At 31.9% G+C, this 19,812-nt stretch overlaps 2 protein-coding genes across 3 annotated transcripts in view; one reads left to right on the top strand and one right to left on the bottom strand.

Moving 5' to 3' along the window:
- Window positions 1–15,347, bottom strand: part of siz (Brefeldin-resistant Arf-GEF family protein schizo) — a 118,048-nt gene extending 102,701 nt beyond the window's left edge. Inside the window, exon 1 of the mRNA XM_067272901.1 lies at window positions 15,044–15,347. Coding sequence (XP_067129002.1) covers window positions 15,044–15,273 — 230 coding nt within the window. The 5' untranslated portion in view covers window positions 15,274–15,347. The remainder of the gene's footprint in view (window positions 1–15,043) is intronic.
- A 391-nt stretch (window positions 15,348–15,738) lies between these two features.
- Window positions 15,739–19,812, top strand: part of LOC136977438 (WASH complex subunit 1-like) — a 34,735-nt gene continuing 30,661 nt past the window's right edge. Inside the window, exon 1 of one of the 2 annotated variants that reach the window (XM_067272927.1) lies at window positions 15,739–15,818. The gene's annotated coding sequence lies outside the window, so the exon portion shown is untranslated. Of the gene's footprint in view, window positions 15,881–19,812 lie in introns of both variants that reach the window. The other variant, XM_067272928.1, reaches the window with a different exon arrangement.

The following is a 19,812-nucleotide window of genomic DNA, read 5'->3' as shown; positions in this document are numbered from 1 at the left end:
ATCAAAATGAATTGCTTAATTATTAATTTAGACATTGTTTTTACGCGTTTCAGATTAAAAATCCGCAGAGGACAATTGCCTCTTCTCTAGTTTTCCAAGATTGTTCTTTCGCAATTAACTCCTCGACTCAAATTTCATTTAACTTACGAGTCATTTCTATGAGAATGAATTGTTTTTTCTAGTGTTTTTACTCTCGATAATGATTTTTTTAATATTATGTGCAACTTAATTTATTATTCTTACATTAATATTTTCTATAAATTAACGATTCTTTTCGTAATTCGCGTGGACACGAAGGATGAAAGCATCGTATGATAAAAGACACGTATTAATGTAGAATTTTATATAATTAATTTTGTCAAATACGTTAGAAACTCTTTAATTATATTATATAAATTGCGTATTTTTAGGGGTAATTCCTACGCAGAATGTCCATTGAATTACCTTATTTTAACATTATCAAGAAACGCTTAAAACAAGATATAGTGATATACTGAATAATTTTGTTGGTTCTTTACGTATATAATGAATTCTTGATATACTGAATGATTTAGCTCAGTCCTTTGAGGGTTCGCTATATCAAGAGACGATTTTAAGCACATGTACTAAAATATAAACTATTTAAAACGTTAAAAAGAGTGATTTAAGTCACGTCCTTAATTAATTATAGTCCATTACATTCATAATTTAGAGTTAAAAGGGGTATCAAGTTTTCCACAGAAAATACCAACTTTATGGCTTTTTATACCATTATCCGTACAGATTCACGTTAAAAATTCATAAAATATCGTAAATAACGAATGAAATATTCAAAATATATAAGCATATAATTTACGCAGCGAACAATTAGCATTTTAATGATAAAACTCTTTTAAGCATAACTATTCTTCTATTAGGTGGCCCAACAATGTTAAATTGTTGATGCAATAGCTTTAATATCACGCATCGCCATTTATAAATAACGCTTCTTTCATCTCAAATATTAAAATTTGTTCTAAGTGTGTTACATTTTTAATTTCGTGTGTTAATCGCCGATGCACCTTTGAAGCAAACCCATCTAAAATTTGAAAATTTAATACGATGTACAGAAAGTGTAAGGGCTACTTTTAAAATATTATGTTAAACTAAAATATAATGTTAACGCAATGTACTAAATAATCCTCCTATGATACTAATGTACTACTGCAAGCCTTAATCTAAATAAACTCGAGTAAAATACTTTTAAAATCAGACAGAATTTCCATTAGGAAGTTCAATATTCAACGGAAATAATTAAAGATTTTAATAAATTCATCGTGTAAATGGTATTATAGAGCAAATTTTTATAAAGTTTGCGAGTAATAAAGCAGATATTTAGTCGTTACAATGGTTAGCCGATTTTTTAATCACTCCTGTATTTATATAAACTAATTCTAGTGTTTTTTCTGCGAATTACATTGTAAATGTTCTTATATAGGACTATTTAATCAAGTATTTAGAGGAAATAATGTCGAAGGCTTGGTTTAGTGTCAAGATCTAATAGTCGTCATCAATTAATTAGTCGTTAGTTGATGCGAATTACACCACTTACTTCACTTTTTGTAACACTAATCACCGAATATTACCCTAGTAATGATGTATTTTATTTTCGAAGTCATTAAGCTGGTTTTTTTTTTAATTTAAATTAAATTACAATTAATTTCTCGGGATTATGCGTCTTATGATTGGTTTTCTTGTGCTTGAAACTGTATTTTTACGGGCACATGTTTTGGGAGAAGGAACAAATTGATATGAGGCTCATTATCGATTGACCAATACAGAGATTTTTTTCATGTAAAAGATTTGCTCTAATTAATCTATGCTAACTGTATAAAAAGCTGGTTTGTGCGATTAATTTTGTGTGAAAATTTTGTAAAGAGAAAGAACCGTATAAAGAGAAAGGAGTCAGTAAGAAATTTGATATCCAAAAATTCCATTTATGAAGAGAAAATATCGTAAAATCTGTAAAAAGTGACGATTTTAGGCATAGAAAACTATACTTTTGCTAGGATTTCGCGCTTTTAGAGGCCTCAAAACAGGCACAAATATACGCTTTTCGACGGTTCAATACGCAATCCAGCCTTATAGTATCAAATATTGCACGTATATATTTTAAAAAATTATATAAAAATAGACTTGGAGAAATCAAACTCGTCTAAGGCATGGCGTAAGTTAAAATCACCACGTCTGAAGCTCAATTTTAATTGAATTTATACATAAGAAACGGATGTAGATAAGTCAGAAACGAATTAACGATAAAGTTATTAACTCGAGAGCTAAGTGTTCCGAGTGGTCACTTAAAATCAAGTTGTTATATTTGCTATCGATACGATAACTCGAGAACGAAACATACGAAAAAAAACAACTACAATTTATGCCGTTGATAAATTCCACAAAATGCAATTTTCTAACGTTCGAAAGTGGCAGATTTTCTAGCAGGGGAAAAAAAGTGATTCTTTAAACCACTTTGCGCGATGTAACTGGAGAATCTCGAGCAAAGATCGAAAGACTCACTATAGACTTAGAACGGGCTTTAGTAAGATTATACAAACGATCTTTATCGGAATCGAAGGAAAATAGCAGACAGAATGTTCTTTGTTCTCAGGTGTCAGATTATAATCCGTATCGTGCCCGAAATGCTAAAGTCGTTAACCTCAACGCACGACAGAAATGAAAAACTTTATCTTGTGTCACACGAGAAGTCTCCTTCCAACTATTTAATAATGGGATCCGAGAAACAAAATACTAGTGTGTTTATACAGGGGATACGATACTGTTGCGTGTTCTATTAAGATCCTTTGCTTGCCAAAGCGAGAAAAACACACCAACCTTAATGAAATTCACAGCGAGGTGGCACGAAACCCGACATATTGAACATAAAAAAAAACAGCAGTTCTGCCCGAAATATAACGGTACCAAGGATTAAAAAAATACAGAAAACAGTTCCGAGAAATGGAAAATTTTTTAACGATCGTTCTATTTTCTAATAAATAATAATAAAAAAGATTCATTGTATAAATTGAGTCACGCTCGGACGAACAAGAATATCCTTAACTGTGCCGTTAAGAAATCAGGAAAAGTTAGTTCATAGAACATATTGCATCAGACTAGATAAGCAAATGAAGTGTTACGAAATGTAAATTGTGAAAAACCATTTTATTTTATAGTCAAAGTAGCTGATGAGAAGTCACCCAGCACTCGGAAAAAAACAGAAGCGTAATATCAAACCATCTGAAGGTTTACAGCAAGAGCTAAGACCACCTGTTGAGTCTAAAGGGCATCTTTTGGATCAACGTCCATTCGATGACGAGTAAAAAAACAAAGAAAGAAAGAAACAAACACCCGTTGCTGTTAATTATTTCAATGTTGATACAGTCATCTCTTTGTGAATAATCTAACTAAACTTCTCGTCTTACAAATGACGTGATGACCCTTCAACGCGGTTTGTAGGTCGACGATTCCTCATTTCTTAATCCCTAATTTGTTTTTTTTTTATATTTCTCGGGGTCCTTCAGACGTTTCATCGATTCTAGCCGACGTCCCGTCTCCTTCCGTAACGCAATTTCCGGCCACTTTTTCCGGAAACGGAAACAGATGGCACATTAGTCCTTACGTAGCGAGGGCGGAAGTTATACTTTTTTGGCATTGGTTCTCACTCCAGTCGAAATGCTATTTTGCTGACGACTTTTTTCCCTTCGTTTGCTTCGTTTTATTTTATAGAAGACGACAAAGTTTAGGACAATTATCTTGGAACAATCAATAAAGCAGAAATTTTGTCCTCTACACGGTAAGGAAGTTCCACCGGAAATCTTACAAAACTTCCTGTATTGATCTAAAACAAGAGCAAAAACATCGTCTAACAACGGTCATGTTTTCGGAAGACAAAATTTAAAGAAAGTTTCTCAATATTTACCGAAAATACGCGGTCAAACTCGTTAAAAAACACGAAAGATTCTAAGTTAAAAGTGGAGTATCCATAATTGCAGGTAGACTATCGCCCATAGTATAAAAATACTGTATATAAATAGAATCGAAATACTTTATTCTAATTTTCGAGTCACGAAAGAGAAGTTTCGTGTTAACATCGAAACAAAATATCGGAGAAATTAGCATATTAATCAGTAAGTAAGGGGTGCAATGTACAGAAGAAAGAGAATCCTCCTTACACACGAAGCGGGTAATACTGAAGAATCGTTATCGACTCAGCCTTCACCTTGAACCTCGTAAAACGAGTTGCTAAGGGAACACACACACCAGTCATCGATTCGGATTCAACAATCCGGAGGAGACACCGGAAGTGACGTACTCGGCCACTCTTATCCAGGAATGGGTCGAAGAGAGAGTAATTTCCAATGACAAAATCGGTTATCAAACCAGTTTTTCTCCTTTAACAACCGAGCTGTAATGGCGATCGAATCCGATTGTGTTTCGCCACATTTTAAAAGGGAAACAGGGAACAAATACATAGAAACTTTGGAATTTCGATAACGTTAAACTCTAAGCGATACGCAACAGCTGTTACTAATGAAAATTACAATCGAAATCAAACGAGCAAATCATTCACTTTATACTTTTATACAAACGCCCCTGTACAGTAAATATGTAAAACTTAAAGGGGAAAAGTGTGTATAAATTTTATGAAGCGCATACTTTTGCTTGAAAATTTAAGAAAAATTTCAATTTTCCGACATATAGAAGAAAAGAAAAAGGAGGGAAAAAATCAATTTTACTTCCTTCTTAACTGCATATAATGTAAAAGCTCAGCTTAAGTGAAAACGGCTCGATGATGTTTTCGTGTTTCGTCCTAACGACACTGCACATGGTAAAGCGAAGAAAAAGCTGGCAGTCAGTTTTCCATAAACCCAGCTGCAGCTCTCTTAGCCGGTGCTACACGTTGCTATGGTAACGGGGACGTATACATCCCCTAATGTGCCGTAAAGTGGTATATTCCCTCTCTCTTTCTCTCCCCTCCCTCCTACCGTCATCGACTAGCGAAAACCTACCTAAAGCACTATCAGTAAAATGAAGGCTCTAGAGCAATATGGACGTCGGTTTCGATAGCAAACAAGAATTGTGTCAAAGAACACTCCAAAAAAAAACTATCACGCGGAAAAATTCCACGTGTTTCCTCGATCGAAAACTTACATTAATGTTTCTTCGACTTAATGGCAGCTAACGCACGTGATTGCTGGCAAAAAAAAAATGAGCACAGTCACGTGAGACTCGAGCTTAACCACCCCCTTAAAAATACACAGTATATACTTCACGTAGATGCGTGACGAGTAACGATGAATTATCGACTAATCATTAAGAGCAAGGAAGGGTAGAGAACAGATTCTGCTGTGACTAAACCTAAGATAATTGACTTGTGAGGTAAACAGCGTGAAAATGTGAAACAGAAAAGAGAAGTGAAGGAATAAGATCGTCTCTTATCAGCTACTAACACAACTCTTTCTCGAATAGTGGCAGTGGGAACCCCCTTTTTTCCAATTACTCCCCTTAATTAAACTGTATTCAGAGTATGAACGTCGCTCTTGAACCGTGCTTCCGATTCATTTTATTAAAAAAAATACAAAGGTGAAATATTTGACGCTGTTTAGATGTATTATCGAATAATTAAATTGTCAAAAAATAACGAGAACATTTTTCAGAACTCAATTGTACCTGGCGACGTGTAAAGGTAAGTTTTATTATTGATTCCCCCCGCTCCACACTTTGCTTCGAAGCGAGATAAAATATATATATGAGAGATTAGGTAAGTTATACATCTGTCGAATATAGAAGTAAATGTAATTTTACACGCATTCATTTTGAAATATTAGAAGGGGCGTCGAGTAGAAACACGCAACATTAAAAGATCTCATTCGTTCCTTACATTCGTATTGAATTCCATTTCCGATTTTCAACCGTAAGATTCCAAGATAATCCACCATTAATCTTTTGTAATTTACGACAGCAATTTCTTCTTATTTATATATTTTACTGGGTGGCTCAAAGGTCAGCTAAACGCTGTAAATGCTAAATATTTGAATAAAACAGCAATTTAAACCACGTTAAAATTCGTATTCGTAAGTGTAGAGCAACGCACAAGACAACCGAACTTCGGGGCCACCCTGCTTATCTTTAATTATTTTTTAATAATTAAAAAATAAATAAATAATTGCACTCGTATGATTAACGCAATTTGCATCGAAAAATTTAACATTTTATCTATAATTTATAGGAAAAAATAAATAAAATTCTTATGAACAGGCTAATAAAATTTTAATGTCTTAGTTTATAAATGTTTTTGTTTTTAACAGAACGATATTGACAGCCGTGAAAAAGTATTATGAATGGTGACCCAACAGTTAGTTAACCGCGTGACGTGTTTCCGGTAAATACGAATGGTAAATTGAATTTGTCCTGTACACAAATTACAACGCTTTAACAATTTTTTGTAGAATTTTATTAGCCATAATTGCAGTCGTATTCAAGTACTTTTTACAATTGGTTAACTGCATTCAAACCGATATCAATGAGCATTTTTCACTAAAAAAGAGATCGAATTTGTCGAGAATTTTTGAAAAATGATCTAAAAATCTATGAACAATAACAAGATTATTACTCGAATTAAATTTCCATAACTGGAAATGCAAACAACAATTTACAGAAGATAAAACTAATAATAAAACAAAAATTGTGGAAAGTCTGATATGTATGCTACGTGTAACAACACACAGCAGCGCAAACACGCAAACACAAACAACACACACGTCACCAGTAGCACTTCGATAATCTATTGTCTACCAGGTCTCAACAAAACACAAAGCATTCTGTATTTCTTTGTATTTAGAACAGAACAAATATTTTGTGTCCATGTATTTAAATCTACACTACAAAACACATAAATTATACACAAACTGATACAATTTCAGTAGAAAATTTTATAATTATCCATTCTTTATCTTAAAACTTTTTAATAAAGTCCTGTAATTTTTAATTCGTGGTAGAAACCATAAATTAAAATACAAAATTTCTTTCGAATCAATAAAATTCGATTTATTCTTTAATTTGAGAATATTCTTAAACGTGAAAAGTGAATATTCACAAATATTGTAGAACATCTGTGCGATACTCGTCCACCCCCGTCCCCTACTCCTGTAGAATGCCCTTTTGCCCCGGGGCCAGATTTGCATTTAAGCCAAACAAGCTGCAACTTAGGGCCTCGCGTTATGAGTCTATAGCTTAGGGCCTCACATTTTGACGTATTTATCATGTGGCGTAAGGAGAGGACCTGATATATGTTACTAAAGTCTAAGTACTAGCTCGCCCCTATCCTTGTAAGATATACAATCGTATAGAATATTCTAACGGGTACTTCTGTAAATATTCATGAAGAGTATTCACAGAGTTAAGTAAGAATTAACAAGAGCTTCACATTTTCCTTCGATATACAATTTAAACCATAATCTGAATATATATATCTTTACAAAAGCACCATTGCTCTTACTAAAAATATCAAACAATTTTTTGCATTCGAATAATAACAGATAATATATTCGGCAGAATCTCTGAGAAACGATTCAGCTGTCGTACTCCCTTCCTGAACGGAATTTTGCAGATGTGCAAACTCAAAACCAATTTAAAATAAGCACGTAAAGTTAAATTACTAATTACAGCGGGTAACAGCTACATTAATATGTAGATTTATATATAAATATACACATCGTGACAGCCCAGAAGTCAATTCAAAAATCATTTTTATTGTTTAAGTGATTTGCTGTAGGTCCTTTTAATACTTAAAAATTGTTTTCAAATTATAAAATTTAGGATAAAATCATTAAAATGGAATCTATATTTAAAGTATTTATAGCTTGTCGATTGAGAACGATTTTTTTAATGTAGATTTAATGGAAATAAGTTACAATAAATAGTTGAATAGATCTAATTCTGAAGAATGATCGTCGCTACTTAGCATTTGTGTAACTTTAGATTTAATATTTTTTTTTATCCGTGCCGAATAACTGATTATATCTTCTGAAGTGAATTGATTACCTTTAATGTTCAATTTTCTAACAAAAAAAGTAAAATTTGACGTTAAAAAAATCAATTTAAATCTTCAACTATTCGATAGAAAGAGGTAGAGTAAAGCACAGTTTAGGCTGTGAAAAGGTAGAGTAAAAGCATATTGTAAGCTAGGAATAATAAGGTTTTCAGATATTTATACCTTAAAAAAATTAATTAAGCGAATACCCGTACATGAAACAATCTAAATTTATCGAAAATAATCGAATTTATAAAACGAGGACACCAAAAACTCCACGCTGCTGTCCATTCTCGATACAATAGTTATGACCCATTTAAGACACCACGCAACATCACTGGGAACAATTAATTACTTCTTTTATTTTTAATTGCTTTATTACATAAATCTAATCGAAAATTTTGAGAAATCAGAACTTAAAAATGTATATATTAAACGAGTATGAGGAAGACAAGTAAGATTAATATGGCGAAAAAAGATTCTTATTCCCAATTGAGGCATCCGTTTGCTACGATGATGATATCATTATAAGTTGGTCCACAATCTAAAGGGGGGACATCGAGGGAAAACAAAGTCGTATATCATTCGGATGTCGTCAATTCGAAGGTTCCTGCAGAATGCATAGTCCACGCTAATGACACTAGTGATGACTCTGGACAATTTATATATAATTCTCTCCCTGCTCTGTTATTATCCGTGCTGTAAAAGGAAGTTTTCGAATAACTTATACTTTATATAAATTAATATTAGCTTAATATAGGCTTATCTACAAGTCTATAATAGTTTTATCTCTAAAAAAAATGTCCACATCTTTGCGATTTAAATTTTAAATTTCTAAAACTTGAACAAAATGGCGGAAAAATCAATTTCGGTAGCGAGGAAATGTGTCTTATTTTAAATTATTTCTAAATACAGTAGTCATTAACAAATTTAACCGTGCATTTATAACTGTTTTTGAATTAAATGTGAACATTTTCGAAGTATGGATTGTACAAATTCCTGCAAAAATCATTCGAACAAAATCATAACTCTTAGAGGGAAAAGTACTAAAACGTAATTTGTTCGGAAAATAAATCGATTTTGTATTTTACTCGGAGCCATTCTTTACGTTCACAAACACTGTCTAAAAAATCCCCCTTATGTTTGTGCAGTCTTTCTCTTTTTTTTTATCATCTACAAAGCTATACTCCAGTCATAAGTTACTATTCAAACTATTTTAAAATCTGTTTTCACCAACTTCTAGAAAATCCATGTAGAATTTAAAGATTATGGATTCGTATTTCATAGAATTTATGGTGGAGTAGCTACAACACCTATATTAATTATTATAATATATATTTTTTTTTACTTTTATGAAAAATAAGTAATATAAATACGTAAATATGGCTCTATGCGTATGGTTCTTCAGCAGTAAAAAAAATAAAAAAAAAAAAGGCTTCCCTCTCTAAAATCCCCCTTTTTTATGGAAAAAACATTTTATGTATTTCCCAAATTCTTCAGCTACGTAATATTTTTTAAAACATTTCTTCAGAAACCTTGCAGCAGATAGGATATCAGAGAAGCTCGAACTAGAAGTTATCCTTATTCTGTCACGAGGATATTACATATTTAATGTTTTCCTTTTTAACTAGGACCGCGGTTGCTATGGTGACAGGATAGTCCAATAAACAGCCAAAGGTAATTGCTCACTTCTCTCCGAATATCAAGTTTTCTAGGCTATTATATAGCGTCACTTCGAGGCACGAGTTTCTCTTATAAATAATAATACTCTGCCTTTTCCTACCGATAATAACAGTAAAACAGAAGTTTATAACAATTAATATACATTCATTTATTCTGTAAAGATGATTTTTCCTTTCGAAAAGATCGGGAGAAAAAAAAAACAAACGACCTCAGTCCGATTTCCTTAATGGCCTTAAGGTTTCAATTAGTAGGTTAAACGGTGTAAAATTAGGGTGGGGTCTTCTGCGTGAGTCAGGGGATTCTGGGTGGATTTCCCCTTCACACCCTTCCCATAATCCCCTTCGAGGGGCATATTCCACGCGTCCGAGGCCTTAAAAAAGCACCTACCTAAAACGAGGGAGGGAGGAAACGAGTGGGTCAAACGACGACCACGTTTCGACTGCTGCGAAAATTAGGAGCAAGGCGGTACACTAACTTCGTTCTAATTATTGACCCGGCCACCCGCGTCGATTGTACTCTTTGCCCCAATACTTTTTCTATTACAGAGCATTTTCCTATTCAGAGCTGTTTGTACCCACTTCCCCAGTGGCTGACGTCGCAAACAGCAGGAACTTCAGGAAACAAGAACAAAAAATCCCTCCCCTCTACAATGGGGAGGAGAAACACGTGAAGATTTTATAAAACATTCGAATTTACGTGAATTGTTTCGATTCTTGTATAAATTTATCGTAAATATAATAAAACAGGCGTCATCTCAGAAATGGTTACAGGTCGCGACTCTTGAAAATTGCTTCAACAAATCACGCTCCTTAGCCACTTTCGAAGGAAACTATTTTATCTGCAGACACTTCGAGACCCTTTTTTTTATATATATATAATGTGATAAAATTCCACTATTGGAGATACATTTAAAATATTCGAAAGTTAATATTTTTGCTCCTTATCGTCGAGGAAATGGCATACGAAGAAACAATGTTGATCTAGAATCGATGGGTCTGCACAATAATAAAAGGTGGCATCTGTGTCACCGGAAGTCAGCATTGACCTATGGCGACGAAGAATGAAGTGAAAGCAGATACTCCCTATCCCGAGAGAGGAAAAATAATGCGAGAGGAACAATGGTGCCGAACCAGCGTGTACCCTAGTGAACACCACTGCCAGTGTTTGATGCCAGATCAATAGGTTGACTGAGGTTATATTGAGCGGTGCCAAAGAATCGCTAACTGCTAAACCTCCTTGTTTCTACGCTTATGTAAATATAAAGCTAAAACTAAAATATTTGAGCTTCACGTTTCTACGGTTAATATTACAGCTTCGTGTGATAAGTAAACATTATTCGACGAAAGAAAAAAAATAGGCTAACTTTAAATTATATCAAATTATGAAGGGGAAAAAACAGGAATTTTAATGGAAGTCTTTTTTTAATTTTATACCGTTTTCTCTTTGAGAATAAGACATTTAAAACTACTACAAAATAGTATAACTTCACTAATTTATTCTTGAAAAACAGTCGTTAAGCGAGCCGTCGTAAATCGAATCCCCGCACAAGTGCTCAGATCCTATTTCTGGAAACGGTTTGAACCATTTAGATACCATACAATGGTCTATAACAACAGAAAACGTGGCACTTAAGTCATTTCATATAGACATAACAAAAAAAAACTGCACCACAAGTAAAATTCCAGTTTATTCAATCCTCGACTAAAGAAAACTAAAAACTTAAACAATTCAAATGTTTACGGGTATAATAATTAATTTCTCGTATTTAATTATTTAAAAAATAAGTTTAACAAAATAAATCTAACACATCAATCTTTTTTAAAGAACTTTTACAAATTCCGAATGCTTCGATAATAAAATTATCAATTCTAAACAGATTAGAACGTGTAATTAAATTGTTTCGATAAAAGAATTTAAAAACCAATCTCTCACGCGAACGCAAAGAGGGGTTCAATACACGCACCCACCCACCGCATGGTATGGAGGAAGACAATCGCGTGGCATAATTAAAAGCTACACCTTTTTAGACGAAAACGACACTAATTTATCATATAATTCGAGTTAAATTACCGCAATTCTTGTCTAAAAGGATAAAAAAAAAAAGTATCGATTATTATTAATAGACAAGCTTGAAGCCACCGTAGGGCCGTGTAAGTTTCAGAAAAACAGGATCCTTCAAAGCCGGAGCCATCAAAATCATTAAGACGAATATTCTTCTTTCTTTAAAAAGCAGCAAAGAACGAGAAAGCAAAGAGACATTATCGATCCGAGCGTTTATCTACATTTAGTGCCAAATAACCATCTTCGGTAACGACCTCGTCCTTTCAACCAGTGTTTGCAACTGGGGGGTGCGTTGCAACCGAGAAGCAATCACGCGTCCAACAGAGAACGTGACCGGCGTGATTCGGCATGTAACTCGCGAGTCACGAGCCCGTGACCATCCAAAGCGGAAGCGTTTTGCGCAACCAAAAGGGAGAGATTCATGCACCAGATGTGAGCGGGTATTATTATTAGTTGCTTTACTCTCACCCCCCTTCATACGAGACGACGTACGGTATTGGTCGAGTACAGTCACGTGAAAGGGCCGATATCTCGGTACTCGCGGTACAGACAGACATTGGAAAGAAAATTGAATCGATTAATTTCGTGTTTTTGCGAATAATTCTTCGATAATTTTGCTCGCCTCGAATAAAATCGATTTCTTCTTCGTTCGCTCCCGACCCGTTTTAAGATTAAAACGTAGTAATATAATATTTAACTTATAAAAGATAATTAAAAAGAAAAAAAACACAGCGTTTGGTGGCGAATGATGAATAATTTAGAACCAAATTTAAGTTCTTGCAGAGTAAAATTCCGTGACAAATTCTCCATTGCGATAAACCGAAGTGGGATTAATTACTCTGTTATGTAATTTTGCATTGTGTATATTATCGATCTGTGCAGGAAAACACGATCGTTTATTATGTTTATATAAGTAAAATATTGCATGTTCGACTTATAAACCACTGAAACGATTAGGAGTATAAAAGCCTCCACAACTCTTCTTTATCTTGCATGATATTAAGCATCAGATGATAATCTTTTGTTCTATTACGTAAACAGATAAGAAATACAATTAAAACAAAAATAAAATTTTTATAAAATAATTCAAAAAATAATTTTAAAGAATGAGGCTAAACGGGTTTTTCATTTTAACGACCCTTTGATTACATTTCGAAAATTCGAACACACAACACGTTGCAAGAAACTGCATTTATAGGTACCAAATTAAGTCAAATTCAAAAAATGAATAATTAAATAAATTTTTAATACAAAAAAAAACACTCTTCGAAGTAAAATTCTGTAAATAAAAGCAAAATATATTGAGAAAATAAGCTTTGAATTCCGCCTTTTCAATGCTTCAGACTTGATTCTATACAATAACGGACAATGTTCGAATACGAAAAAAAAATTAATTTAGAGGGCCTACTGACGAAAAAAGGAGAACAGAACTTCGATGACAACGTAAAAGAACAGGAAAACCCATCCTTGTTCGGGAACTCGTTTTAAAAAAGAAAGAAGGGGAAGGAATGGTATCGTCTAACTCAATCGTCGTCGTCGGTGACCAGACGGGGGGAAAACGAAGAGTCAAAGGTCAAGTTCCTCGAAAGCATCTTTTCTTCGTTCTACTACGTCAATCGTCTGTTCGGCAAGTTAAACCTCTCGAAAACGTTCTCGGTCACGTCTTTCGGTTCCAAACTCAAAAGGGAACGAGGAGAGAGAAATGAGAGAGGCTTGAATTATTGCATCTGTCAACGCTTCGGGAGTTAGGTTTCGATTAAGCCAACCGATCAAAAAAATACACACGCACATTTTTTACGAGTTTCGTCCACATTTTTGGCATCTTAAATAGTTTACGTCCCTAGAAACCAATCTGTTGTTTTCGCAGTGGCGTAACCGGTCCGGTATTGTTACGACGTCGACAATGACACGTGCCACCTGCCCAGACGTCACGTCTCTTAGTTAATATGGGTCGTGTGCGAGTGGGATACTGAAGCGTATGACTTTGCAAGGTCAACTATTCACCCCGTAACTAACTAAAAATTTTGAATTATCATATTAATAAAGAGAAAAATTTTAAAGCCCTTCATTTCTTTAGAAAAACATTTGTAAAAAAAAATACGTCTCGATGTTTATTTTATTTTTTTCCTCTTATATAATTAAGAGTAAACTCTTCTAAACCACTCCTTTTTAATTAAAAAAGGTGCAAGATTCGAATAAATTTAAATTTAAAGTATCCAGAGATCGATAAAATACATTTGTACACACCAGAAAGTAAGAAAAATATATTTAAACACACCAAAGACTAAATAAATTGTCTTTCAAGTGATATAAAAAAACACACACACATATACACGATTTTTTATAATTTTAAAGTAAAAATTATGCAAAGACGAAAACATTTTATCAATATTTATTCGAAAAATAGGCTACGCAAAGTGAACAAAAGTAAAAATTTATATTTTTTTTTAGTATTAAATGGCTGAATGCATCTGTGTTCCAGTTTCTAGTCAAGTCGCATCTTTCACCTCGTAGATCGAAGGGTTTTTTTTTTAAATTTTATATCCTTTTGTTTAAATTTTAATGAAAAAAAGGATGAAAATATGGAGGTTTTTTTTCTTTTACTTTTTTCTAACAAATACCCGATGAGAACAAACAAAATTTCTTCGTGAAAAAGTTCTATTCACCTTCCAGAAAACCTTACTTTTCCAAACAAATTACTTCCGATGCAGCTTGTTTATAAGATAAATATTAAATAAACCACGTAGCTTATCTTCACTTATCAATTAATATATTCCCTGACATCTAACTACGCTCTAATAATTTTTAAATGAGCAAAATAAACACGTTATTAAGGCATTTAATCCTTATTTAATCGCACAAAATTAAACTAACCAAATTATTTTACATAGTCTTTAAAAAAATTTATTTTTTAAATAAATTTTTACATTTTTAAAACTAAAATTTATCGATTTTTCTATAACTAAAAATAAATAATAATTCGCGTGAGCAGGGGGGAAAAACATTGGCATTTATATATATATATCACCTTCAAGTCACGATATGGTTAAAAATAAAAAAAGATAAATTAAATGCATATTTATCATAAGCCATACTGCAGATAAGTTAACCCCTAAAAAAAGTTCAACAACATATTTTAAATTCCCCATTTCGCTCAATTAACACGTGTTACAACGTATGCCGTTTGTTAAATTAATCGATTACAATATTTAAATTTTTAAATTTGAATTTTTTTAAATCAATTTCATAACTCACCTCGCATCTTTCAAGCGTTTCAATTCGCTCATTTCTAACTCGAAACGCAATTTATTGATATCGCAGAGTAGAACATCTTTCTCCTGTTTAATCACCGCTAATTCATTTTCTAGTTCTTCTATCCTTATAAATTGTCTTTTAATAAGTTTATCCTTTTCTTCTACGACTCTTCTATATTCTTCGGTTTTGTCGACGTCGTTTTTAACGACGCTAGAACACATTTCTGTCATATTTCTTCGCCACTTGGACCGCCGCCTTCTCACCTCTATCTCATACTGAGCGCCATTGTGTACGTTTGAAATGCTTTACTGTCATCTACAGTTTTATAACACAGTTTCGCAATTGATTAAATATCAAAGGTTTGTCGATATTATTTACTCTAAAATAGTTTAAATTATTTTTAATTTAAAATTCTCATAAAATTTTATGATATTTTTTAATTAAAATAATACACGTTTATAAAATTAAAGTTTACTACGTGGCGCTTATCGTTCTACTGAAATTTCGTCAGATCGTTTAGGGAATTTTCTGGAAAGTCGGGAAATTATCATCCAACGATTATTTAAGTAGGAAACATTATAAAAATTTTAAAGATATTTTAATTTGAGTATAATTATTTTTTGTCTTTTATTGTATGTAATATTTTTATAATAAAATTTCTTCGTTTCGTTAAATATAATTTCTTTTTAATTTATAAACAGTTGGCAACATTTAAAAGTATTTCTGTCACGAGAGACGTGTTAAAGGGGTGTGTAGGGATTTATTTATAAGGAAGGTTTGTTTACTGTTTTTAAATCGTGTAATTGACTAATTTTTTACGAAAATGATTTTTTAATGGCATAATTAATTTAAATATAAAATAAATAGATAAATTTATCTTAAATTTTAAGTAAATATACAATTTATAAATCAAGTTGCACATAAGAATTAATTTCTAATATAATGGCAATTTAGATAAGATTCATATCCATATGATTTATCACTCAATCACTATAAAATATTTACTATTCCAAAGTATATTTAAATATTAAGCCTATCAAATTATTTTTAAATTATATATGTTCATATTTGAGTAGCAATGAAATTTTCCAAGATAAAATTGAAAATGTTAACAGAAACAAATTATTTCCTACCCCATTTATAAGAAATTTTTAACAGCTGTTTAAATGGTAACTGGCAGAACAGTACTATGATTTTTGTTTTTGTAAAGTAAACAAATGATATCAAATGTTGAATTATTAAGTAAATAAACAGAAATTTGAAAATCATTTTATTGGAATTTTATTTAATTTCAAGATGCAGATAAAGTTTACTTAAATGTTTTTCCTATATTTGAATGTTTAAATGCTGTCGAATTGATTAAATTTATTAATTAATATAAGTCAAAAATTCTAATACACTGTTTCAAATTTCTAGATTATATAATAGAAGCAATGAGAAAATCATATTGAAAATTTTATCTATATGTATAATTATTTAACATTTATGTGCTATGTAATATATACAGGGTTTGTCCAACAAGTATCGGGGCTGAAGTCATAAAAAGAAATTTATTGAAGACATATGTACGATGAGTTAATAATCTTTAAGATATGACCCTCCTGCATCAATACATCACTGCTGGTGTTTTTTCCAGTCTTCGTAAGCCCCCTGGAAGTCAGCAATTGTAAGGCTGCTCGGGCACCCTGTCGAAGTTGCTTGGCCTGCCTCGATCGTCCCAAAACGATGTCTTTTTGGGCTCCTTTTGATCTGAGGGAATAATAAGAAGTTGGGGGAGCCAAATCTGGACTGCAGGTTGGAGCAGCATTGACATGTTGTGTTTGGCCAGTGCCTCTCTCACAATTAGTGACATGTGACTGGGCACATCATCATCATGGAGCATCCAGATATTGGCAATTTCCCTTTGGATGCAGCAGACTCTAATCAAAAGTCAAACCCTTTGTTGAATTTAATGCAAAATTTGATGGCAAAATGCTGCTCGATGGTTTCCTGCATCTTGACTCCCGACACGAGCACTAAACACACTTTCACTTCGGATGCAATCTACGCACTCCAAAGGCTCAGAGACAATTGAGCCAAGTCTCGTAGCTTACGTGATGTTCTCCACCACCAATTCCACCCATAGAGACTGCCCTACACCTCTTCCCATTGGCAGGAAAAAAATCAGTCCCGATACTTATTGGATAAACCCTGTATATAACACTTATGTAAGCTTTATATATGTTCACATAAATGCTTGAAATATGCTTTTAAAATTTACAATAATAAATATAGCCAAGCAGTCTTCGTACCCTGAACATTGGGAGTTTGGTCGTGGGTTCATGCTTTGCTCGGACGGGCTGGCAATATGGAGTTTACTGGGTTTTCTCCACATCTGTAATGTCTAAATAGGGGCCAGTTTCCCTCAAAAAGACTTTCTGGAAGGCATCTCCCCCTAGGCAGATTGCCGAAATGTTGCATTGCCATAACTTAACAAACAAACAATAATAATAAATATAAAAAGATGTAAATTTTTTTCAGTTTTCTGTATAACATGATGACATTCCAATAAGTCTTCCTAAAATAAATACATATTAATAAAATTGTTAACTGTATTTAATATTTGTTTTGATGAATTTTGGTAAATAGATTTACTTTAATTTATCTAAAGTTTTTTTTCTTTTAATATATTCTGTGACTTTTGTAAAATTTTGCATGAATTTTAAGCACCTTTTACATATATTCTAATTGAAATGTTTTATTCTTACAAAAGTTTTTAATTCCAATTTAAAAAAAGAAATTTACTCTATAAAATAACACTAATACTACTAAGAATGATTACATTACTCATTCAGTATTTTTTGATTAAAAAATGTTTAATTTTTGTAAATAGAAAAGAATGTTCAGTTATTTGTATATTTCATAATTAATTAAAGGAACTGTCTATGAATTGTGTACAATTTTTGAGCCACTTTTGACACCCTCACTTCTTGTGCATGATTATGACTTTCGACAAACTGCCTCTCCATTAATTATGTGTATAATAATTTGTGGACCCTTATGGCATTGAAGAAATGCAGAATTTTTAACTGATAGTTCATTCACATGACTAGTAAGTAGGCTTGTAAAAACAAATTTGTATGCCACTGATACTATTAAAATAGTACAGACAATGTCTCATCCCCATCTTTCCCAATTGTGTACAATGACGTACTTTGTGCAATCTCCTCTCCTTCACATAAACTGTACACAAATCCTATTAATGCATGCCCAAAGACAAAATATAAGATGATAAAGGTTCTGATATAGGGATATGTAAATATCACATTTAGAATGATTAACAAAACAACCTTGTAACAGTTTATTAGATTACCATTAACATTGTATTAGAGTCTAATCTACCATTATTTATGAAATGGTAGATTAGACTCTAATACAATGTTAATGGTAATCTATAAACTGTTACAAGGTTGTTTTGTTAATCATTCTAAACACATAAACTCAAGCTAACTTTATCTGTAATTTCTATGTAAAAAATAAGATATTAATTTCAAATATTTAAAAGATGTATATTTACATGCATATACATACATATATCTTTTTCTAGCATTTATTCCATTTAGTCACAAGGCGTATTTGTTTGTATCTGGTTTGCTATTTTATATGATTTTCAGTATCTCCACAGGTAAGGTTTCCAAGATATAAGTTGTTATTCAATTAGTCAAGCTAGTATTTCTTTGGTTAAATTTGTGGCCATCATCTTCATATTTTGCTTTTACATTTTTATATCTATATATGCATAAATGTATATGTTTTCAATATATTTTCTATTATCATCATCATTATTATTTAAAATATTTACTTTCTTTATTAAATAAACAGTATTTTGTCATAGAATATTGTGGAGTAGAATATATTTTCATTTTATTTATTCATATTTGAAAATTTCATAAATAGAAGAGAAACTTTTATAAAATATGCATCATTTTGAATACCAATTTACCTTTCCTTATACAGATTTATTTTAAATTTTCACTTATAAACAATCTGGTGAAGTTATACTTGTTTTTACAACAAAAAATGCTCATAATTTTATGTTTATTTTTAATAATAGATGGTGATTAATATTCAAGTTTTACTCTGAAAAGGAGCAAGATCTGATTCTAGCATTTCATATTAAATAAAAGAAATCAGTACATAAAAGATGTTTTTGAATCCAATGGATTTAGTGCCAGCTATACAAAAATTTTAAACCTATACAAACTTAACAAAACTAAACAGAAGCAATTACATTACAAAAAATAAACTTACTTGTTAGTAATGAGTACAATGGTAATTTTATAACAGTTAGTCTTTTATTATATGCACAGTACATATGTATTTTTTAACATTTAAATAATAAATAACTTATTTATATTCTTGCATAACAGCATGTTAATTCTTCTGAATTTAATTGAATTTTCATTTTGAATTGTTTGTTTGAACCAATTCATACTTTTATTCAAGTTTGTTTTAACGTATTATATAATTAGGAGCATCCTGTTTTCAATTTTTGATCTTTACAAGGACGTACAATACAATATGTATTTACATTATTCTATTTAAATTAATACACCATCTGCAAATACCATTAATAAAAAATTAAATAATAACGATTTGTTAGTTATATTTTACAATTGCTTATAAATTCAATTCAATATATATATTAAATAGAGAAGTATAGAGAAATTATGGCTAACATATCTTAACTACATATATTAAACTAAGTTTTCAGAAAATAATTGAAAATT

This window comes from Centruroides vittatus, unplaced genomic scaffold (assembly GCF_030686945.1).
Source record: "Centruroides vittatus isolate TY-2023 unplaced genomic scaffold, ASM3068694v2 contig_459, whole genome shotgun sequence".
NCBI lineage: Eukaryota > Metazoa > Arthropoda > Arachnida > Scorpiones > Buthidae > Centruroides > Centruroides vittatus.
Note: the sequence above shows the minus strand (reverse complement) of the source record. Positions and strands in the feature narration are given on the sequence as shown.